The sequence below is a fragment of the Epinephelus fuscoguttatus genome, linkage group LG20 (assembly GCF_011397635.1).
Source record: "Epinephelus fuscoguttatus linkage group LG20, E.fuscoguttatus.final_Chr_v1".
NCBI classification, from domain to species: domain Eukaryota; kingdom Metazoa; phylum Chordata; class Actinopteri; order Perciformes; family Serranidae; genus Epinephelus; species Epinephelus fuscoguttatus.
In genome coordinates this window covers 25,786,657-25,809,878 of record NC_064771.1, presented here as the reverse complement: position 1 = coordinate 25,809,878, position 23,222 = coordinate 25,786,657, and the positions used below count along the sequence as shown (strand labels likewise).

The 23,222-nt window shown below is 44.1% G+C and overlaps 1 protein-coding gene across 5 annotated transcripts in view; it reads left to right on the top strand.

Annotated features, from left to right (window-relative positions):
- Positions 1-23,222, top strand: part of LOC125881075 (C-terminal-binding protein 2) — a 147,630-nt gene that overhangs the window by 105,928 nt on the left and 18,480 nt on the right. For 4 of the 5 annotated variants that reach the window (XM_049564026.1, XM_049564028.1, XM_049564027.1 and 1 more), the window contains 3 exons: positions 11,012-11,166; positions 16,803-16,947; positions 20,198-20,404. In XM_049564026.1, the coding sequence (XP_049419983.1) occupies positions 11,012-11,166; positions 16,803-16,947; positions 20,198-20,404 (507 nt within the window). Of the gene's footprint in view, positions 4-11,011; positions 11,167-16,802; positions 16,948-20,197; positions 20,405-23,222 lie in introns of all 5 variants that reach the window. The other variant, XM_049564029.1, reaches the window with a different exon arrangement.

The window sequence follows — 23,222 nt, the reverse complement described above, 5'->3', positions numbered from 1 at the left end:
CAGGCAAGCAGCATGTTTCCTGTTTTCTTTTCTGGATGTCTAATAAAGTCTGGCATGTGGGAGGTGGGAGGGAGGTAGGTGGATGGGGGGAGAGATGGAGGGGGGGAGTATGGATATGAGGAAGGGAGAAGGAGAGTGTGTGTGTGTGGGTGTGGGTGTGTTGTGTGGTCGGTAAGGTGGGCGAGTAAGTCCAACATGTTGTCATTTTTTTCGAGATCCGCCCGTCCTGCGCCGCTGCACTTGGCTCCGTGTTTCTCGCTTCCTTTGCGGTCTTGGGCTCAGAGCGCGTTCTGTAGCTCGGGGCAACGGTGAAGAATAAAAGAGCGGGAAACACAGAGAGGGGAGGGGGGGGGGGGGGGGGGGGGGGCCGGTGTGGTTGTGCCATGGATGCTGTTGACACCCGCTTTTGTCCCGTGGTGGAGTGTGGGCCCGGCCCGCCCATGCACACACAGGGCACCATTTAAAAACAGGCGTGCGCTCATTTTCTTGGCAGGGGAAGGATTGGTGTGGCGGGCAGCCGGGTGGTGACAGGGGTGGGGCACTGGCAGTGCAGGACAAGTGGCCTTTGTGTGCTACTTTTGGGAAAGTGAAGGGAGGGAAGGGCAAGGGAGGAGGCTGCCAACAAAGGGTGCTTATACCCACCCCCCCTACTTCACCCGCTTTACCCCCTCTCTTCAGCCACTACAACTCATGCAGTGACCTCGCGCTGTCACAGGCAGATGAAGGGTTTGTGTGTGTTTATGGCAGGTCCTGTGTATGTGTGTGAGGGAAGTAGTAAATGAGTAATTCAGCCTCAGTAAACCAGAAGTACAGGCTCTGGCAGAGTGCCATATTAAAGGGAGGAAACTCCAGCGAGGAAAACAAAGTGTTGTTTGACCCAACGGCACATCTGTGCATTATGCCAAGCTTCTCCGTTACTCCACAGTCAAGCTGCTGGCAGGCCGCCAAGGTTGTGTGCGGGTTCCTATTCATTTGTTGCCACATCTATGCAAGTGCATTCCTGTTGTGTCCGTGTTTTCATGCAGATCTCACTTTGCCTCTGCAAGTTGTGCCTCCACATGAGCACTCACCACACACGTGATTTCACACGAGCAGGGTAGCATTTCGTTGAATATGATGTAGTCCAAAATCTTCTTATCAAATCCATTTTTAACCAAAGCTTGTCTCGCTTACTTACGTTCGCACCCATTTTATCTCTGGAGCTGCTTTGCTCCAAATACTAAAAGTCCCAATTCATTGCTATTAAGTGGATAAGCTTAAATTATTGATACAAGCATGAGAGTTAAACCGGGAAGTTAAAACCGACAGGATCTATCTTACCAGAGAAAACTTTCTGCACCACTCTGTTGGTCCTGCTGAGCTGCAAAAATCACAGAGTTTACTCACAAATGTAGAGTGATGTCAGAGTTTTTTTTTTTTTCTTTCTAGAACAAATTATCTTTGGCTGAGCGCAGATGCCAAATTGTAGAGAGCACATTAGCCAGACAACAGCCAAGTTTGAGTTTGGCCTTTGGGCAAGTTATTGGGAGAATTATTGTTAATTAGCTGCAGCTGATATAATCAACTGCCAGCGACATTTGCCATTTCAGACGACAAAAATCGGCATTCAGTGACAGTTTATTACAAGAAGGTGGCGACCTGAATGTTTTGCAGAGTCCACTTTATGAGGAATAACAGTTTGATTGGTTAGCGTGCCCTACACACGATGCACAGGCCACATATGCATACTGTAACCCCACTAACCCCTCCACCCGCACACAGCCTCCTCCTGTTTGCCTGGCTGCCTGTGTTAACCACGGGATGGTGCGAGTCACGTTTCAGCACAGCGATCCTCAGGGTGGCACAGTAAATGGCCGTAACTGTTGGCGGTCAGCTGCAGCAGCAGCAGCAGCAGCCGCCCCCACCCAAGCCTTGTTGTCAAGAAGGAGCCACCTGCAAACAGCAGCTTGGGGTTGCTAGGTAACCGGTGGCAGCAGATGATGATAGTATGGTGGAGGGCTCGCCTGGTCTCCCATTACCGCCAAAGTGACTCCTGTTGCTGTTTTCTCATCTATTCTCGGCATGTTTCCTCCCTTTTTCTAACAACACCACTGCGTGTCCCTGTTCCCTTCTGGTCCCTCTTCCCCTCACGGAGGCAACACAACACCAGCGGCGGAGGCCAGCGGTAGGAAGAAACTCCTCGTTCCCTTCCCCACATAATGGAAACTCTGGCCTCATCTCCCGTTGCGCCGCTCTGCTGCGTCCTGCTGCCAGACTCTGACTAAGTGTTGCTGGCTCAGGAACCGCAGCCTGCAGCCTGGGCCGGGTTCGGGTTCCACAAGTATTTGTCTACAGGAATGATTAAAATACTGATGACTGAGAGAGATCCAGCACACACACGCACACACACACAAAAAAAAATTCTCATAAATGCCGCTAATCTACATCAAGTGGTTTTAAGCCTTTTCACTGGAGACCTAGATTTCCAAAATAATTTTCATTGTGACCCAGTTCTCATTTTTGACGACTGTTGTGTGATCTAATTGAGAAAAATGTTCTGTTTTTAGACTGCTAACTGAGCTCACCACCTTTTATCACGGGGACTTGAAAAGATTTTGGTAAAATGTTACCCAGCAGTAATGGATAACAGTTTTAAAAATATAATTTCAAGGTCCATTTTCATCATCTTGTAACCCAGATGATAAATCTCCCTGTGAGCGTTTGAGGATTCCTTTAGAAATCAGAATGTGTTGCTTTTATTCAAGGACTCAGCTGTCACAAAAGTCTCGTTCAAGGTTGCACTTATTGTATGTTTCAAGTGTAAATCAGTCGAGCAGGTGAGTTGTTCTGTCGGGTGCAGACAGATCAGAGGGATGTGGCTGATTCAGGATGTGAATCAAACACTTTCTGATTATCGGTCAGATTAAATGAGCAAACATCAGGTTGAGCTCTGGTTTCCCGTGACATGGATTTGTTGAAGGGCTGATTCGCCACTGACATTTTTATAATCCCTGCAATTAATTGATTTTATAGATTATTCGCTAATGAAGAAAATTAGCTGCAGCCCCAGATCTGACAGAGCACATCAGCGGGGGGTGTGTATGTATGTGTGTGTGTGTGTGTGAGAGAGAGAGAGAACGTGTGTTATTCCTTTGGCAGGTAAACCCACGACAGCAGCTGCCTCCCTCAGTGAAAACGCACTCATCCCAAATCATCACACACACACTCACATCCGCAGCCTGGCAACAGTTTAGCAACAAGCAGAGGAAGCGAGAACACAGAGGAAAGGAAATGAGGGGGATTAATTAATGGAGGAGTGAAATTAAGAGCACTCTGCCTCCTGCGGTTCTGACGTGACCCCCCCCCCTCCCCCCAACACTCCTCCCTGCCCTCAGCGTGCACGTTTGTTGATATGTGATGCACTGTATGTGTGTGTGTGTGTGTGTGTGTGTGTGTGTGTGTGTGACCGCCTGTTGTCTCTGCTCGATTCATGGCTCACTTTGAATCTCTGGGTGTTTGTAGCCAGACGGCCAGCGGCTGCAGCGCAGGAGCGGAGAACATGGCTGACCTGCTGAACACCCTGTTTTATGTCTGTTGTCTTTGTAAAACAAGAGCTGAGAGAGAGTGTGTCACAGCGGAGTTGAACGTTTGTGTCCTTGCTATATGATGCAGTGTCTGTTTTCGATACTTACTGGTGTCTGTCCTCTCTATCATTACATATTTTGATATGAAATGTGCCGATGCTTGTTTAAGATCTTTTATGGGGGGTTTGTGTGTTTGCAGTCTCTTATCGTTGGTTGCCCAGCCGACTCTTTTGGTGCTGCTGGACACGGTATTCACCATATATCCTAATAATAGAAATTCACCATCAACGGGCTGTTTATTATCTTGAAAAGTGATAGAATCATATATCGTCCCATCCCTAACTGAGATGAAAGAGAAACAAATTTGAAGGTGCAGCCAGTAAAACTCAGCAGGGTAGTGAGTGATTATTGGGAGGATTCTGCTGATTGCTTTATGGCACAAAATGATTTAGTAGTGTATGGCAAAAAGAAGAAAAATGATAGCCTAGGGCGGGAGTGAGTTTCTTTAAGCTTTTCGCATATTTCACCCACAACTTGCAGGACAAAAAAAAGCCTCTACATCCAGGACAGGGCATGTAGGACATATTTATCTGTTTCAGCTGCTTTTTAAATATTACATTTCAACATGCATCACATTGACATACAGTATGTAAGCTTCTAAAATCTCATAACAAACTTCCAAGTCAAAGAATTGGAAAGGTAGACAAACAAGAATTGTCTACCTTTAAGAGGTAAAATTCAATGTTAATTTATTGCATTCATTTTCCGCTTATCCTGTCGGGGGTTGCCGGAGTCTGTCCCAGCTGTCATTGGGTGAGAGGCAGGGTTCACCCTGGACAGGTCGCCAGACTATCACAGGGCTGACACATAGAGACAGACAACCATTCACACTCACATTCACACCTACGGACAATTTAGAGTCACCAATTAACCTGCATGTCTTTGGACTGTGGGAGGAAACCGGAGTACCCGGAGAAAACCCACGCTGACACGGGGAGAGTGTGCAAACTCGACCCAGAAACCCTCTTGCTGTGAGGCGACAGTGCTAACCACTGCATCACCGTGCTGCTAAAATTCAACGACTAAAAGTTAATATGGTCCATAAAATTTAACAACTATGTCCAAATTATTTTACCAGGTATTTTCAGTATGTTGAGGACTTTCATGGCCTGAATATGAGAGCTAGTGTAACCTAAGCAACCCCATCTAAAGTGCAAAGTAGGGAGAAGCGAATTCCTCTACACGATTGTTCTGACTGTATTAGGGCTGCAACTAACGACAATTTACATTGTTGACGAGTCTAACGATTATTTTCTCAATTTATCAAATACATTTTTGGTAGATAGAATGTCAGAAAATGGTGAAAAATGTCGATCAGTGTTTCCCAAAACCTAAGAAGTTGACCTAAAATGTCTCGTTTTCTCCACAACCCAGTGATACTCAGTTTACTCTCATAGAAAAGGAAAAAAACAAGAAATTTTAAAAGCTATAGTCAGAATTTTTGACTTTTTTTCTCAAGAAAATGATTCAATTTAATAGTAAACAACTAATCGATTAATCGTTGCAGATCCAGACTGTCAGGTGTATAAGTGTAAAACTAGATATCAGTAGCATATACATGTCATCGTCTTGTCCTGCCTGCCACCTGGCTAGGACGTCAGTACCACAATGGAAAAATGTCATGTGACTGTACGGAGTTATCCTGATGAATTTTAGTACTCTTGCTATTGAATTGCTATTAAATAAGTACATTACACGTACATTAAATGTTTGAAAAATGAAAAACAAAATTTAGCCTAATTTGAAACTGACATTTTTTAACCTGTAAATCACAGGTGAAATGGCCAAACCTTAACAAATATTGCATCTCGTCTTCAGTAAAGTCAGGTGAAGGCAAAACCTAATAACGCCAAAGTGCTATACAGTTAATTGTTTTAAAGTTTCCATGTAACCCATTTAAACACATGAAATGGTATTCTAGATCTATATACATGCCGTCAAGTGTCCCCATAGAGAGAGGAGGTGCTGAGAAGGGTATCATGAATGCATCGCTTATCAGAACTGCAGTATTGTGCATCTGACAAACCCAGTGGTTCTGGTTAAGACTGGTTTGATGTGCACGCTGTCAGTGTACCACAGAGGGAGTGTTGCCTGTCACCTCCCTGCTTCCCCTGCCCGCATACATCATCTCCTCTCCATCAAAATCAGCAGAGTGAGAATCAATCTGTCACACAGGAGGACACACACACACAGGAATACACACTCCTAGAAAGACAGCGAGAGGGAGAGAAAATGATAGAAAAGGGGGAGAAGGAGTGACAGCTGAGGTGAAAGGACGACACAGAAAGGAGGGGCAGTGATTACAGCCGAGGAATGATAGCCGAGTTGGGGAAGAAATTTACGTGGAAAGAGAGATAAAGGAAGGAGAGGTGGGTACATGGTGAGCAGACACAGATACAGAGGTAGACATGGGCAGACAGGAGGAGCTGTCAGAGAGATGCTATCATACAGGGAGAGATCTGGGAAAATACAGCGCCGCAGACGGGGTGGTGAAATGTAACGGTGGAAGAGTCGGTGAGAGGGAGATTGAAAGAGTAAGAGACTGAAAGGTCAGAGAGACAGAGAGAAACCCAGTGGATGATTCATGGAGTTCAGCCTGTCTAACTTGTGCCTGAGGGTTTCGACGCAGCCTGCCAGTCGCTCCTCTCCACTACTGCCTCACCCACAGCTTCTCTCACCTGCACACCCACGGCTGTCTATAATCTGTGTAAGCCAGTAACTGCTGACTTACAGCACGCAGAGAGAAGGTTACAGGTGTTCTGGGTCTGTTCTGTGAGTCAAGGACGGCCTTGCATGCCGCAAACCTGCAACGCCTTAATCAATATTTTTTATATCACCTTTGAATCAGGTCACTGTGTGATGTGAAAGAGGTTGCTCAGAGTGCTGAAATCTATCAACTCTGCAGCCCCAGTCCACAGCCTCTTTTATCTTATTGGTTTGATTTTACTGCGCATTAATGATTGAGTTTGAGCAAAGTAGCAAGTAGCTGGTGAAATTAGATCATGCCAGAATAAACAGCACGGTTTTCCCAATCAGTCTAAGACTTTAGTACAATGATTCTTTTTTATTTTTGTCTTCAACCACACCTAATTGCGCGAGTCAGAAGAAATATTAAGCAACACTTCAAAGATACCACCGTGTAGCCTACTGGTAGCCTGCAGCTGCACTTTTGGGTTGGAAAGGGCACAGTCCTGTTCGTCGTAGTCGCCAAAAATTCTGTTTGTCTGTAGTTTAACCCTCCGACAACTTAATTCTCCACTCCGTAAATCCATCAGCAAACCGCCCGGCTCCCTGGTCGTCCATCCCCAGCAGCACTCTCGCTGGGGTATGGAGGTAACGGCGCTGTTCCCAGAGCTTTGTTAAGCTTGTTTATTGGTCGCAAGAGGCGTCACTTTGTTTTGTTTTTGGTGGGCAATTTTTTTTTTTCATATGTCTGAATATTCTTAAGAATTAAAGTTAATTTCTCTAAGCATTATTACGCTATTATATTATCATTATATCAGTGGCATAAGATGTCGTAACAATAATATCATTTATTGCGATTATGTCTGGGACAGTAAATTGTCCAAAAGTCATTATTGTGACAGGCCTGTTGGACTTATATTAATTTGGTAGACGGAGGCACGGCTCCAAATGAATACTAATGTTACTCTGTGTATTCCAGATGTAGGACTTTTTATTAGCTCATCCGTAAAAGCAACTTTTGTTCTGTGTATCTGTTTAGATTTTTGTCTGCCTCCTAGTGGCCAAAAATTTGTAAATGCAGCTTTAAACTTTTTAAAAATCAGAGCTGCTCTGTGTCAAGTTAAAGCTACAGATTATTTTCGTTACTGATTAATCGGTGTGTATCTTTTACAGCTCATGGATTAATTGTTTAATCTATAAAAGTTAAAAAACAATGGATAAAGTCATTCACCATAGATCACAGCTCGGAAATTGCTTTTTTGTTTGACTAGTCCAAAACCCAAAGATATTCAGTTTATAATTATATGAAACAGAGGATAATTTTCATATCTGAGAAGCTGGAACCAATGATTGATTAATGACAAACGATTCTTTGATTATCATATATATATTTAATTTTTTGTCAATTGATTAATCAGCGAATCATTTCAGTACCTGTATGCATGTGTGTGCTGTGAGCACCCTCCCCCACACCCTCACCTCAGTTTGGTATAATGGACTCACTCTTCACCGCCCAGCTGCCTCCATTAATATTCAACATCCTGTCAGTTGCAGATGTGGCACAGACAGCCGAGTCGCCACGCCTCACCTTTCCTGCCGTCATGTCACCCGTCTCGAACAGCGAGTGTGATAAGTAGGCATGGAAGCAGTGATGGTGGTTGGTGGGCTGTGGGGTGAGGAGGTGGAGGAGGAAGAGGAGGAGGAGGAGGGTTTGGGGGGGGGGGGCTGTCTGTCTGTCAGGAGAGAAAACATCTCCTCTGCCCTTTGCACCCAGAGTGTGAGGATGATGCTGGCGTGCGCGCCTGCGACCTCAGCTCTCTGCGCAGATGCCAGCAGTGCCAAAAATAAAGTGCATTAAAACTGGCAGCCAAAGCCTGTTAAGTGATCACCATGACAATAGGCAGAAGGCACGAGGAGGCGACACCTCCGCTCCCATCTTCCCTCTGCCCTGAGAGGCTGCACTGCTGGACTGCTCGCTTTCTGTCAGCTCTCTCCGCGTCCCTCTTTCCTGTCGTTTACGTGCTCTCATCCTCCTCTTCTTCTCTGATATGTCTCCTGGGGGCTCTTTAGAGTAACAGGCAGTATTTAGTCTATTTTTATGCGCGCTTGTTTTACATTTTAATTTCACTCATCTCCGTCTCGGCTGTTTTTCCACCCTGGCCCTCCCCACCTGTTTGTTTTCCCACTGTGCATTTCAGCCCGATTGTGCAACGGCCACACACAACTTTCTCAGTCTTAAATCTCCTAATCTCACCTTTATCTTCTCTAATCAGCCTCCTCTGCTGCAGTAATCCCATGTCCCTAATGAGCACTCCTCCACCTCTCCTCTCCTTTCCCTTCCTCCACACTTCATCTTATCTCACCCCCGGAGTCTGACGTCATCATAATCTTCGGGATAACTTTAAGGGATGCACACACCTGCGCTCACACTCACACATGCACACAGTGAGGTCACACTTAAGCATCCAGATGCTGATCTTAGCAACAAAACACAAGATAAGAAAGTCATGAAGTCACACAGAAACACCCATGGGGGTATCTTGCTGGTTCGCTCTCTTCTACTGTGACCTGTTTTGTCAGCTTGGACGTATCCATAGCTGCTGACTGAGAGAAGATCATGACCTGTGCAGTGTTAGGGCGCTAGTACTCAGTGGGGAACAGTTGCTTTCCTCCTCAGGTCCATCCATCCATTGGCTTTGCTCCTGAGCTGCACGCCGCTCAGAAGCAGCATGAATATTGATGCTCCCCTCTTGTTAACATTGTATGAAGCAGGGCTCGTAATTGTCTGCCTTCTCAGAGCGACACGTCTTCTTCAGTGGGGACGCGTGAGAAGGTCGCCCCACCGGGGAGCTCGGCTCGTCTGGGCTCTCCTCACTTTAAGTGAGAAAAGTGGCGAGAGGGAAGAAGGACGAGTCGAGCGCAGACAAAAACCAGAATTGCAGCACGCACTTTGTCAAGTGCGCTGAAGTGCAGATGTGAGTTGGCTGTGGGTTTGTTTCAGGCTTGTAGCGCTTTCTCTAACGCTCTCCATTTCAATGATACATGGCTCTTTTGAGGCAGGGCAGCAGTGAAGCTCATTTCTAAAGGTGTAGCTCGCAGTTTTTCTTTTTTCCCCCTTCTTCTGTTCCACAGCTGCTGCTTCCACTCACAATGAGGCAAATGAAGGATCCTCTCCCTTGAGCTGAGAAATGAGAACAAAGTGTGCGCGTGTTAGTGTGCCATTGTCATGCGTACACACGAGGGAATATATTCCTCTTGGTATGATAGAGTGCATGGGTGCAGGGTTTCAGTGTGTGATGTAAGTGTTTGGGAGCCATGAGACCAAGAGGATTCCTGTAAGTGAGGCTGTGGTCTAATCCAGTCTTGAGTAGGCGCATTGATTTATTGAGCAACGCTTGGTAGTTCGGAGAAGCCCTGCTTCCTGCTGTATCCTAATCAGCACATGTGCACACTTACACACACACACACACACACACACACACACAGGAGGTTATTATCATCTGAATCTTTTATTTTCAAGAAAACTGATGAAAACGGTCGACTCCAGCTGGCAGGAGAGTGTCACTTGCTGATTTTTAGTCTAATAATTTGACTTTGCACAGTGGGTGATTATTCCGGAGTTTTGCTGGTCCATTTTCGTTTTTCATTACTTATTTGTTTATTTTTATCCGTGATTTTTTTTGTGTTATCTCTTTTAATACTCTTCATGATTGTGTGTCACAACTTAAAGGCACAGTTCACCCCAAAATCAAAAATACATATTTTTCCTCTCGCCTGTAGTGCTGTTTATCACTTTTAGATAGTTTTGGTGTGGGTTGCTGAGTGTCGGAGATATCGACCGTTAGATGCCTGCCTTCTCTGGAATATAATGGACCTAGATGGCACTCAGTTCGTGGTGCTTTAAGCGCCAAAAAAACAGTAATGTCTCGTTCCAGAAATGATGACCTGGTTACTCAAGATAATCCACAGATTTGCTGTAGGAACTACTTTCTTTCTTTCTACCAAACCACTCCTTTCAATCATATCACTGCGCAGAAGGAAGAGTGCATCTATTCATGGACGAGAGGCTCATGCTCGTGACAAAGTAAGATGTAAACACTGAAGTCCTCCTTGGCTGAGCTGTAACGTTAGCTAGCTCAGTGGTGCTAGGTGAGTTAGCAGTAGATGCACATTTTCCTCTACACGTTGATAGGGTTGACAGGTGTAACTCGGCAGAATGAAAATAGTTTCTACATGAAACTGCTCACAACAAGGTCTGTGGGTTATCTTGAGTAGTTGGGTCATAATTTCTGGAAAGAGACATCTCTGTTGCGTTTTTTTTAGATGAGTGCCATCTAGTTCCATTATATTGACGAGAAGGCAGACATCTCCAACACTTGGCAACTCACACCAAAACAATCCTGATTGTTAAACAGCGCTACAGGTAAGTATGTATCATGAATAGGAAAGAGAAAAAAAACTTTCTAGGTGTGTTCACCCAAATCATAAGACAGGAATGGAATTCATCTCTCAACCCTAGTGGTGTTTGCCATGCAGATTGTTTGGGATAACCACCCCTGAAACTAAAACCACCACCTCAAAACACTGAGTATGACATCTGACCAAACAACACTTTTAGCTGAAACAGCTGCTTTCATAGCAAGTTTTTTCTTAATTCTCTCGTACCTTAAATAAATTTCCTTCTCCTCTCCATCTGTCTCCAGGTATTCGGCCCCAAATCATGAACGGGCCAATGCATCCGCGCCCCCTAGTGGCGCTGCTGGATGGGCGCGACTGCACTGTGGAGATGCCCATCCTGAAAGACTTGGCAACTGTCGCCTTCTGTGACGCTCAGTCCACACAGGAGATACATGAGAAGGTAGAGCACACACACACACACACACATACACACACACACACACACACACACTGCACTTCACTTTCGCACTGCTCCAGAAAGTTGATGAAGAGATGGAGCCTGTCACTCACTCATGTCTGCCTCTTTCTTTTCCTATCACAGTGCCGATATGTGAAACGCATTATATTGGCCCCGTACGCACTTTCCAGTTAAAATATAGTGGCTTCATTATGATTTAATGTCACTCTGTGGCACAGAGCGCGATGCCTATATCAGTGCCATTGTTCTAATAGAGAGTCTTGTATGGCGGGGATGCAGTGTAATTACATTGGCTTGTAGAGGCTCTTTATTGCTTTTTATGCAGCGCCGTGGCTGCAAAACAATATATGGCCATGGAGATGGGTATCACCCAACTGCTATCTCTCCATCTGCAGACGGAGTGAGAGCCGCTACATCTTTCCTCTCGCTGTTTTTATGAAAATGGGACATATTAAAAACCAAGCATTTGCATAGAGATCAATTCAATCAAAGACCTTGGGCGGTGTGGAGAAGGGGGGAGCGGGTGGCTTTTTGTTTGTTTTAACACTGCCTTATCAGGAAAAACATGATTGTAATGTTCACCTCGCCAGCATATTCAGCAGTTCCCAGTAATAACTCGCAGTCTAGATACCCAGAGGGGTGGTGTAGATTGAAAATGTCCAATCTCTTCTTTCTGCTGCACGGATGCGGAGATGCAGCGCTGATAATTCAGGGAGTTTTCAGTGTGATGTTTTCAAGCCAGACACCAGCTGCCACACTCTCTTCCATCCACACCAGAAAATACAGGAACTCATGGGAAAGGCTTGTCAAGGGCGGAATATTAAAGTGGCCCCGAGGTTATGTCAGGTCCTCTGTACTCGGTAATCCCTTATTTCTCGGGTGATGGAGGCATGATGAAACACACAGGCGAATACAGATCAAGATCGAGTTGTGGTGCCACTTCAGCGAGGCCGAGTCGTGCACGCAGCACCTGCGCTCTGACATCCAGCATTCTCACAGTTGTCGCGTCTCACGCTCACATGTGGCTTGTAAAAAGCTGGACAACAGCCCACATGGCATAGAGTCAACACTGGCCTATCACATTGTACACTGCCTGACTGTTCATCCAATTGTGGTGTTAAGATTAGGGCTGCATCTAATTGCTGGTTACATAAGCGAATGATATATTGATACTTTGTCTCGTCCATAACGTGTCAAAGAATCTTGAAGAGGGAAACATTCTTTTAAAGTCCATATTCAGCAGAGTGTACAGCTGTTTTTTCACCATTTTGGTTTTTTAGCATGTTAGCTTCACTCACACAACAATTTTTCTTACATCTGTGCTTCACCGCTGAAGTGGTTTTAAAAGGTGCAATCAATAAAGGATCACAGCTTTCTCTTTATTACACACTCCACATTATAATATGATGTTGCTCTGCGGTGTTTAAAGCTTTTATCAGTCTTTTAGAGGTGCAAAACACTAAAAAAGCAACATTTTGAGCAGCATATCTTCCCTGCCAGGTGGAGAAAGTCTGTTCTCAGAGTTACAACCAGCTCTCTTCCCCACAACATCCACACTGCTCACTAGTGGGATGACCTCATGGCCATAAAATCCCTCCAAACACACACACATAAACTGTACAGTACATGTATCGCTAAATTGAAACTCCTTTGCAACATTATACCCCGTCTCTCACACTCGCCGAGGCCAAAAAGGGAGGCCTCGCAGTCGTGTCAGAAAAGCTCCGGCGTCATCCGAGATGATAGACGTTAAAAGCAATAAGGCTTTGGTTACAGTGGAGAGGGGGATATACTGCAGATTGGGTCAGAGTTTCCATTAAGCTAAACGACATTCAGAGTAGATTTTTGCTCCAAAATAAAAAAATAAAAAAAAAAGCTCCATCGCTCACCCTAAAAGACTGCGTGAGTGCATTTTGACTGGCTGTGCATGCTTATGTGTTTTAACCTTGAGCTAGTATCTGGTAGGCCTATGTGGGGCACTGCTCTAATAAAAGCAGTATGGAAATTCAGAGCTAATCTGCTAATCACAGGAAAGCTAATGCAGTTTGGCTGGAGGTGAACGCAGAGCTGTTATTGAGGCGCCGCTGACAGTGGCTGCGGCTGATACGGGGGGGAATAGTTTAGATTCACATCGGAGTGAATCACAGGCCAGGTCACCTTGTTCATGTCAAGTGGCACAGGAGCAGTGTTTCTGAATTCAGACTATTTTTTTATCCTGAGGCAAGCAGTTTGTGATTCTCTACACCTGGGAGAGTTTGGTTTTGGTTGTTTTAATAACAAACCTTAAAAACGTAACAGATTGTGGCACATAATTCCTAAACTGTGACATGTAAACCCCCTTTTTTTTTTTTTCGGAGAAACACTTTCTATTCTCACCTTGCCAACTTGTAGTGCTGGTGCAACTCAAGTTGAATTTATTTATACAGCCCATAATTGCAAGTTTGTCTCAGAGGATTTTACAACTCGTACGATATATCACATTCTTGCTCTTAGAGCCTCTCACTGATTAAGGAAAACTTCTATATGAAAAATGTGCAACAGAAAAGGTCCCTCTCTTCCATGATGGACTAAAGGTGTTTTCATATCAGGTATGATTGATTCGTACAGTGCCCGAGTACGATTTCTCCCTTTCTCTACTTCCCAGCCACATAGCTTTCACATTAAGCGGGATTTATACTTGTGAGTCAGCTCCATGCAGAGCCTACGCCATAGATGATACGTCGCTGTTGGTGGTGTAGTTTCTTCAAGGTGCTGTAAAATTTAGTTGATTCAAAACACACATTAAACACACATTAAACATGGCTTAATAGAGACAGTTTCAAACACAAGTATACAAATCTGCTTCACTACAACTCATAGCATTCACAGACAAACACTTGTCTTTATCTGGATACATTTTCCCCACAAATATAACATGCTAACGTTATTAGCACAGGCCTATGGCATTTTACATTGTATAAATCAGCCTAGCAGCTAGCGGACTTTTCCTCCACTCATATAAAGCCAGGGACAACAGCAACATTAAACAAAGATAACGTTACGTAATTTGGCTCCATTACAACTCACAAGGTTCACTGACAAAACAACTGTCTTATACTAAACATGTTTTCCAAACAAATACAACATGCTAACGTCATTAGCACAAGCCTATGGCATTTTACATTGTGTAAATTAGCCTAGTGACGAGCAGAGATTTCCTCTGCTCATATGAAGCCAGGATAAGTCACACACAAGACTTAAAACGCTATTTTTGGTTTCAGCTTACAGAAATAAACAGGAGGTCTACATTGCTGCAACGTGTAATTTCTGGGGTGGTGCATGTCAGGCTATGGTGTAGGCTCTACGTCTTACTACACAGCATGGAGATCCGTTCTCAGAAAGAGCGTCAGACTGGATGTGTTTATCATTCTTATTGTTATTCTTAGCTTACCTTTTTTTAACTATTTTTGAGGCTGTCACTGTAGTCCAGCCTTGACATCATATCCGGGGGACAAAGTTTTTTTTTTTCCCAACATTTTCTTTAAGCAACGTAAGAAAAAGAAAGAAAAGTATACACATGCACCATAATACGCATATGCATATACTTACATACACATAGAAAGATGGCTGTCAAAGAATCTGGGTGAATTTCCATTTTAAAGACGTCTGATAGTGTTTTGAGGATCGAACTCCTATAAGTGGACAAATCAGGACACTGCCAGAATGAGGAGAAAGTCTGCACCTGTCACAAGTGGAGTCAACATCTGGGAACATTTACGAGAGTTTGACTTTGGTGAAATGAAGGCAGTGCAGCACCTTTGACTGAATGAGGCCATGCTGGGCACAGATCGAGAACGCCCGCTGCTCCACTGTCACAGCCACCCCGACTCAATCTTTGGTATAGACCTCAGATATTTGAGTGATGGGTCCTATAAATTTGAAAAAACTTAGAAAATAGAAGATACTGCACTCCTTTTGGAGGGCTCAAAAGAAAACAGAGGTGTTTCTTAAGGTAAGTTGGGAAAATAAGGTGTATTCCTTTTAATATAACTACGAACTTGGAGGAATCTGAAGAAATGCGGTAAATTGAATTTATTTCGCAGTTGTTCAAAGGTAAGAAATGCTTCATATGAAAGTAAATTTGAGTAGAATACAGACTTTAACACAGACATGGGGACACAGGGAGGTAATTTCTAAATCACATAAGGTCCCCTGTCCCCTTAAGGTCATAGACGACGTCTTCCTGAGTGACATAACAGCAACTAAGACACACCTACCTAACCACAAATATTAGTTATTTTTGCCCTTTTGTGGATAGGTACGTGTGTCGTCGTTGCTATTGCGTCACTCAAGAAACATTTTATTTCCAGATGTAAATGGGTCAGAAGGTTATCTGAGTGCAGTCATTGTTTGACCCATCACATGACATCATTTTTATCCTGCGATCAGCGGCTGCCGTGACCTCCCTGTGCAGTCAGTTGCCCAGAGCCTTTGTCCATAAGCACCCTCGGGGTCTGAGTGTAATTGTGATGACCATGCGGAACCATGGCCCCTCTGAGACAATATAATGACTTGTTCCACTTCGGCGCAGGTCTGTAAAAGGACAGTGTGTCAGTGCTGCTGGTAACCATGTGATGCCTGTAGCTCCCCTTGCTGTGAAATCTTAAACATTTTCTCAAGTGTCCGGCGTCATGGCAGACGTGGACTTCATGGCTCCTCTGGAAGGAATGTGATCTTGTGATTGTCATGAGTTCTTTTGAAGTCAAGTGTACTAATAGCCATGTTGCGCGCGTGGGCCACATGAGAGAATGGACAGAGTGATCAACAAAAGAATGACAGATTAATAAATAATACTTTAATTAGTCCACCCAGTTGCCAATTAGAGTTAAATTTCTCCAGTCACCTTGAGGCGTCCTGTTCTACATATCTACCAAGTTTAGTAAAAATCCATATGACGGTTAGGCCTAGATAAGAAATTAGCTCTCTAGCGCCCCCATTTTGTTTGATGGGGTCAATAATGGAGGGGTCCCCTCAGATTATGTGTGGTCATATGCCAACAAGGTTGCGTGGTGATGGATGAAACCCTTGAGATATTATATACCTTTATGTGATGAGCCACGCCCTCCACAATATTCATTGCCTTATAGAAGCTCAGTTTTAGTAAGTTTTCCAACTTTTGCCAAGAGGGAACTTTAGATATTGCTCCCTAGATTATGTTCACCCAGTTTCATGCAGATCGCTCAAACTTCCTAGGAAGAGATCGATTTAAAGTGTTTTTCAAAAAATTCAAAATGGCAGAAAATCTATATAACCAGAAGTTATGAGTTCTTGAGGCAAATTTGTTCCTCATGAGGAGAGGCATCTCTGTGCAAAGTTTCATGTCTCTGCGACATACGGGGCATGAGAGATGCCCATTCAAAGTTTGCAATTTCAATCAGTTGCTATAGCGCCCCCCTTTGGCCAATTGATGTAATATTGCTTCATTCGCATCCTCCCATGACCCTCTACCACTGTGCCAAATTTCACATGGATTGACCAAGTCAGTGAGGAGAAAAACGTGGAACAGACACACAGACAGAGTTTTCATCATTATATAGTAAGATACACACTAAATTCTGTTAATGTGTTTGCGTCTGCAGGTGCTCAACGAAGCAGTGGGAGCCATGATGTACCACACCATCACCCTGACCAGAGAGGACCTGGAAAAGTTCAAAGCCCTACGCATCATCATCCGCATCGGCAGTGGCTACGACAACATCGACATCAAGGCTGCTGGAGAGCTGGGTACGAACTCTCAGAGCTGCTAAAACATGACCAGTATCCTGTCACATCCAGGAGTGCATAGTGTCTAGTGGCGTTGTGTGTGTGCCAGAATATAGAACAGAAATGGTTTGTGAGTCATGTAAGGATAAACATGTGTTGTGTCTCATGTCATGTGTGCATGTTTCCGTTTCATGCATGTTGTATTGATTTCTTTACAAGGAGATTTATGGGTGAATCAGCGTCTGCTTATTCGCTTGCTTGTTCATTAATTGCATCTAATACCTCGGGCACCAGTCTTCAGATAAAGGGGAGTCTGAGGGGATATTTTATGACGCCACTGCAATGTGACATGTCAAAAACTGCAGTGATTGGCCAGAAAGGGGCGTCGTATTTAGAGGTCAAAGCACGATCGCACAGTTGATAGTGACTTTGCCTGAAGGAGAGGCTGCTTTGGACACCGTCTTTACTGTTTCCTTGTGTTTTTTTTTTTTGTTACTGTATGGATTCTCAGAACGGTATCAAAGGCTGAATTAAAGAGTCAGATGAATGGCGGGCATCCCACTGTGAGCCAGAATGTTCAAAGAGACAGAAAGGGAAAGACACACAGAGAGAGGAGAGTTCAGTCTTCTCTCTGAACAGCCACCCAGGCTTATATCAGCAGGCTGGTGGCTCAAACAGCCCTTACAGTTGACAAAGCTGCCATTTTCCTGCCAATACGAGATACTGTGTCTAACTGCCACCCACTCACCGAAGGCGCTCTGCCTCGCAATGCAGGAGTCAAAAGCTATCGTGCCTGGAGAAGGCGGTGCTGATATGGCGGCTGTTCTCGGGGAGAAGAAAAGGGGCCATTGATTGAGCGGGCTCTGGCTATTTTTTGCTGTCCAGAGACGGCTGTGCTGTTACTCTGAGATACAGAGTGGGATGAGGACATTAGAGGAGAGCGAGGGCAGGCAGAAGTGCTTAAGTGTCGATAATGGAAATCTTTGTGTTGTTGGAGGATAGGCAAGGTAATACCACAAGGTCAGAGGTTTGAATACTCTGAAGGTAACAAAATTATTAACATTCTACTGGAGACGTCTTGACTGAAAGTGGCTAAAACTTGCTTTATTATGGATGTGCACACAAGTTTAGACAAAATAGGGCAGACTTTCCGTGCGGTTATGATATGATTATATGTTCACATCATGTTTTCATTATACAAAATTCTAGGCAAACTGTAATTAAAAATAGCCCAAATAAGTTACTGAAGTTTTTTCCTCTTCGTTCTAGTGCAACACACGCCATTATGCTGAACATTTATTTGATAGTTTTACTAGATCTGCACCAAATAGTTCAAAGCTTTGAAGCTTCTTTCATAACGTTGACTTTTAAATTCTAAATCAACAGTCTAGCGCTGCACAGGTGTTTCTTTTTATGTCCATTCTGTTTTAACACAGTATTTCTGCACAGTCACAGGTTAAGATTGCATCACACTTATATAATGCTGGCTGCAAAGGATTGTTTCCCAAACATTTTCAATAACCCCAGAACATTGTTAATAGATATGCACAATATTGAGTTTTTTGTTGATTTCCAAAAAGCCAACATGTAATAAGTCATTTGACGGATAACCTATACAGATATTGATATATCTGCTTTTTTCCCTCCTAATTTTAGTGATCATCAAGTCTCTTCTGAGTGGAATTAACATATTATGCATGCACACTCTTATCGTGATGGCCCACCAGCAGAGACAAGAAATACAATACTTTTTAATGTATGTAATATTTATTGTGCAAAAAAAGAAAAAGCATGTTGGCTGATTCTGATAGTTCATTTTAAAGCCAGTATCGGCCGATATCGATGACGTGCTGATAGTATCAAAGAAAAAGAGATTTTTAATCTCAATGAGGCTTTTAAAATAAAGAAGATGTTTGTCGTGCATTCTTAGTTGTGAAGTCCAAAAGTCAAAGAAGTTATTGAACAAAGATAGATGCAATCACTTCCAAAATTCACAACATGGTTTTTAATCGAAGGAATATTCTGTAGCAATCCATATTTATTTGCCTTTTAAAAACATCTTCACTGCTGTCAGAAAAGTGTCTGCTCTCCAGCTTGTCTCACACAAATGGAGGCACACGCCTGTAATACGGGGTGGTCAAGCAGCAGCATAACAGCACCAACAATTACATGTATGCATTAAATAACGTCCATTTAATATAACTTTATTCATAAAGAGGATTTTGTTCAAAGATTTTTAAAAACTTTTCTAGGGTTTTGACTTCATGAGATATGGTAATGGACATTTGAAGCTTGATTCGAAAACCTCAATAGAAGCTTCAAATGTAAAGAAAAAAAAGACATTTGGTAGGGCCCTTGATTTTACAGCACATGTACCTTAGCATAAATTTGTCATGTGTTGGGGCGGCCATTAGCTCACCTGGTAGAGCAGAGGTGCCATGCACAACGGCTACGGGCTTGATTCCAATCCACGTCCCTTTGCTGCATGTCATTCCCCCTTTCATGCTAAAGCTGTCGTATCAAATAAAGGCAATAAAGCCCAAAAAATCTCTTTAAAAAATTATCATGTGGTGATACATATTGTTAATAGAGGACATTTGTAATCACTTACTGGCCTGAATTTACTCATATCTCAGTCCACGTGACGATATGTATTCAATTAAGACACCAGAAGAAACGTCATCAGCCAACAGCCCAGTATATTCAACTTGTCATACTAGTGCTTCTAATGGTATTTACAAGAATCCACCAAGCCTGAATAAAAACAACCAATCAGAGCCAGGAGAAGTCTCTAACGCAGCTGTCAGTCATGTCAGTCACTGCTCATGCATGCGCTAAAAGGAAAATTTAACTAACTTTAGCTTGCCTTTTCTCGTCAGTGTTTTTCTGTTAACTTGTCTTTGCCGTGTACACTGTTGTTCACAAAGGAGGGCTGGTGGTTGTTTCACTGCCGTTGTGTTTGCAAAGCTCCTTCTGAAGCTGCGTGCTGAAGATATTGAGCTTGACTGAGACTTTTCCTGCCTCTGATTGGTTCGTTGTTTTTGTTCAGGTGCATTGGATTCTTGCAAATGTCATTAGGAGCACTAGGAGGAGCCTGTCTCATGTACTACTGTCAGGATACAATGACAGTTTCGGGAAATGTGACAAATAGTTATTTTTATAAAAGCTACCGACTGAACCTTTAAACGGAACAAAAACAGTGTGACTTACATTGGAAGAATTAGGATAATGATGTTGATCGGATGTTGATTTTCTAATGTTCTTTCTTCAGGCATCGCTGTGTGTAACATTCCCTCGGCAGCTGTGGAGGAGACGGCAGACTCAACCCTGTGCCACATCCTCAACCTGTACCGGCGGAACACCTGGCTCTACCAGGCTCTCCGGGAGGGCACGCGGGTCCAGAGTGTGGAGCAGATCCGCGAGGTGGCGTCCGGCGCCGCCCGCATCCGTGGCGAAACGCTGGGCCTCATCGGCTTCGGTTAGTATCATTTATTCTGCTACTTTTTTAACCTCCCTCTCATGTCTGTGTTTTCACTCCCTTTCCTCGCCCTCTGCTCCGTGTTTTCATATCCTCTCTCCGCTCTGTGTGCCTTCTGTTTTCCTGCCCTGATAAGGTTATTTTTCTCCCTCCACCCGTCCCACAGATTATCTCAAGGTTGTCTGTTTTGCCTCCCTCCGGGCTGACTTCCTTTTCTCTGCCACACTGTTCTCTCATCCCCGTGCTCTAATGCTCACCATTATATCTCCATTATTCTCTCTTCTTCTGTTTTCGACTCTTCTCCTCTGTCACTGCGCTCCCTCGACACCTTGCCCTGCCATAATCAGGCCCCTCATGGTAGACTGGATTCTGCCTGCGTGTGCTTGTTACAGTGTGTTTCCCCCTCTCTGCACCTGTTTTAATGCTGATTGTGTGTGTGCATCGTTCTACCATGTCTGAACATTAGTGGGCTGACAGATGCTTTGTCTTCTCAAAAGCCTTTCCAGAGTGCCACCTTATCTCTGTGTCCACATACACTCCCCCCCTACACACACACACACACACACACACACACACACACACACACAAACACACAACCTCCTCCCCCCCTACAGGTCTCAGACAGCCTCCTAGACTTACTGTGCCCAACAGCAGGTCCTGGCAGGGAGAATGTACCCCCCCTCCAATCTATCTCTTTCTCACCCAATCCTCCCACCTCCAGCCTCCTCTCCCGGTCTTTCTGGCTCAAGCCGTCTCCAAAACAATGTCCATTGTCAGCGGGAGGTTGGGGAGAGCGAAGGCCTCCTGGTGTTTGTTTGTAGGACTCTGCACATCAAGCCAGCTGCACAACTCTTCAGGCTGCAAACACACCGAATTAAAAAAAAAATTCCTCTGGCTCTGGGGCAACAATAGACTGAGGAGTACTTAAAGTACCAGCCATGCCAATGTTTTAGGCCTTTATACTCTTGAAGTAAGTGTTGGGAAACTCAAGAATTTATTCAGTTGTAATAGTTTTGATTTGGCAATAATCCTGTTTTAGTTTTACACTAACAATGAGACCATCGCTGAGGTTCAGATATTAGGATAAATTAGATTAAATGAAATGATACTTCTTAAATGATGATAATTTTATCTGGGAATAGCCACCATTTACCCAAGCTTTTTAATCTTTTTTTGTCATCTTAAAGGGACAGTACGCCCCAAAATTAAAAACACATATTTTTCCTCTTACCTGTAGTGCTATATATCAGTGTAGATTGTTTTGGTATGAGTTGCTGAGTGTTGGAGATATCGAGATATCAAAAATTTGCTAAGTGTAATGCTAAGTTGCTATTGGGCATGTAGCTACTTCCATGTTTCAGATGATACGTCATGTTTGTAGTCGACCAATGAAGATGAGTTTACATATCACCTTGGGTTCGTCCTTCACCTTCTCAAAATAATCCCACACTTTGGATTTCCTGCCCGACATGTTATTAATTAGCCTGTGGAATAACCACAGGTACCAGCTCTGGAAATTAGGGGACGTACATGACGTGTCTTTGACTGCCTAGAAATGCGAGGTTGGGCCCTGAGCACTACGCGGTAGGTTGCGTCTGAGGTTCCTAAGCAACCTTAACCATGATTGCGCAGCCTATTTATCAGCAATCCTGAGAGCAGAGCTGATCTTCTTCCAGGAGCTGTTTATAACTGTGTAGGCCTGTCGTCCATGGGACAGATGTAAAGCTCTGGGTAGCCCTGCACTAACATGATCAACATATTTATCAGACTGAATATTTACAGAAGAAGGGAAAGATATCTGTCAGCTGTGATTGGTTTGTAACGTGACTCCTGTCTGACTGCTGAGCGTGGCCACTTCCTGTGTCTGTCCTTTCAAATTAAATCCCCACATGGTCCAGTCATATAGGTTTTGATTTATTTTGATGTGGCGCAGCTCCTAATAGAGTTTCACAATTGTTTTTTGTTTTTTTTCTGTGACTAAGGGACCATTGAAATCTTGCCGACAAATGACCCTTCTGATTGACTAACATTTTATCGACTACCAGGGGGCAGCCCTACTAATACAACCTCATTGCCAAGCTCTAGTTGGTGCACAGTTAGGACCTTCACTGACGTTATCTGTTCAGGAGAAATCCACAGCAACAGCACAAGACCCCAACAGACCATTTTCTGACTGCCAGCTGTGCACATTAACACTGAAAAGCAGCATTCTTCCCTTCATGTCAGCCTTGACCAATCACTGCCACATCTGCCACATCGCCAACGGGTGGGACAGAGTTGATTTCACAAATCTTTGTGTCATGGCCTCACATTTGAGCGCAGAGTGTCGTCCTTGTCCTTTGACTGTTGATAAATGAGCAGCACAAAGCAAAAGTCTGCCACCAAGAGTTGTGCGGCCGACCCTCTGGCCACAGCACATTCTCTCTTTTAGTGGCATTGATTGGTGCGGAAAGGTAGGGAGAGGAAGGAGACACTGGACTCTGCAGTATCTCTACATGAAAGGAAAAATCCACACAACAATAATGGTTTACTTAAAGTTTGTAGTGCTTCTGATTTTTTTTTTTTTTTTGCAGGTACCGAAACCATCAGCTGCAAACACTAGACGTTATTGTAAATCCCTCAGAATCAAATGGATGCTGCTTCCCTTTAAATCCACCACTTTGCACCAATTTTCCAACAATCACACAGGCAGCAAATCGTTGTAGAAGAAGCAGAGATGCCAATTCCGACGCCCGCCCTGCAGCCTCCGTAAATCACACTGTATTACAGCCACAGGACGACCTGGTCTGTTTCAAACTAACTGAAAAACTCATTCCCC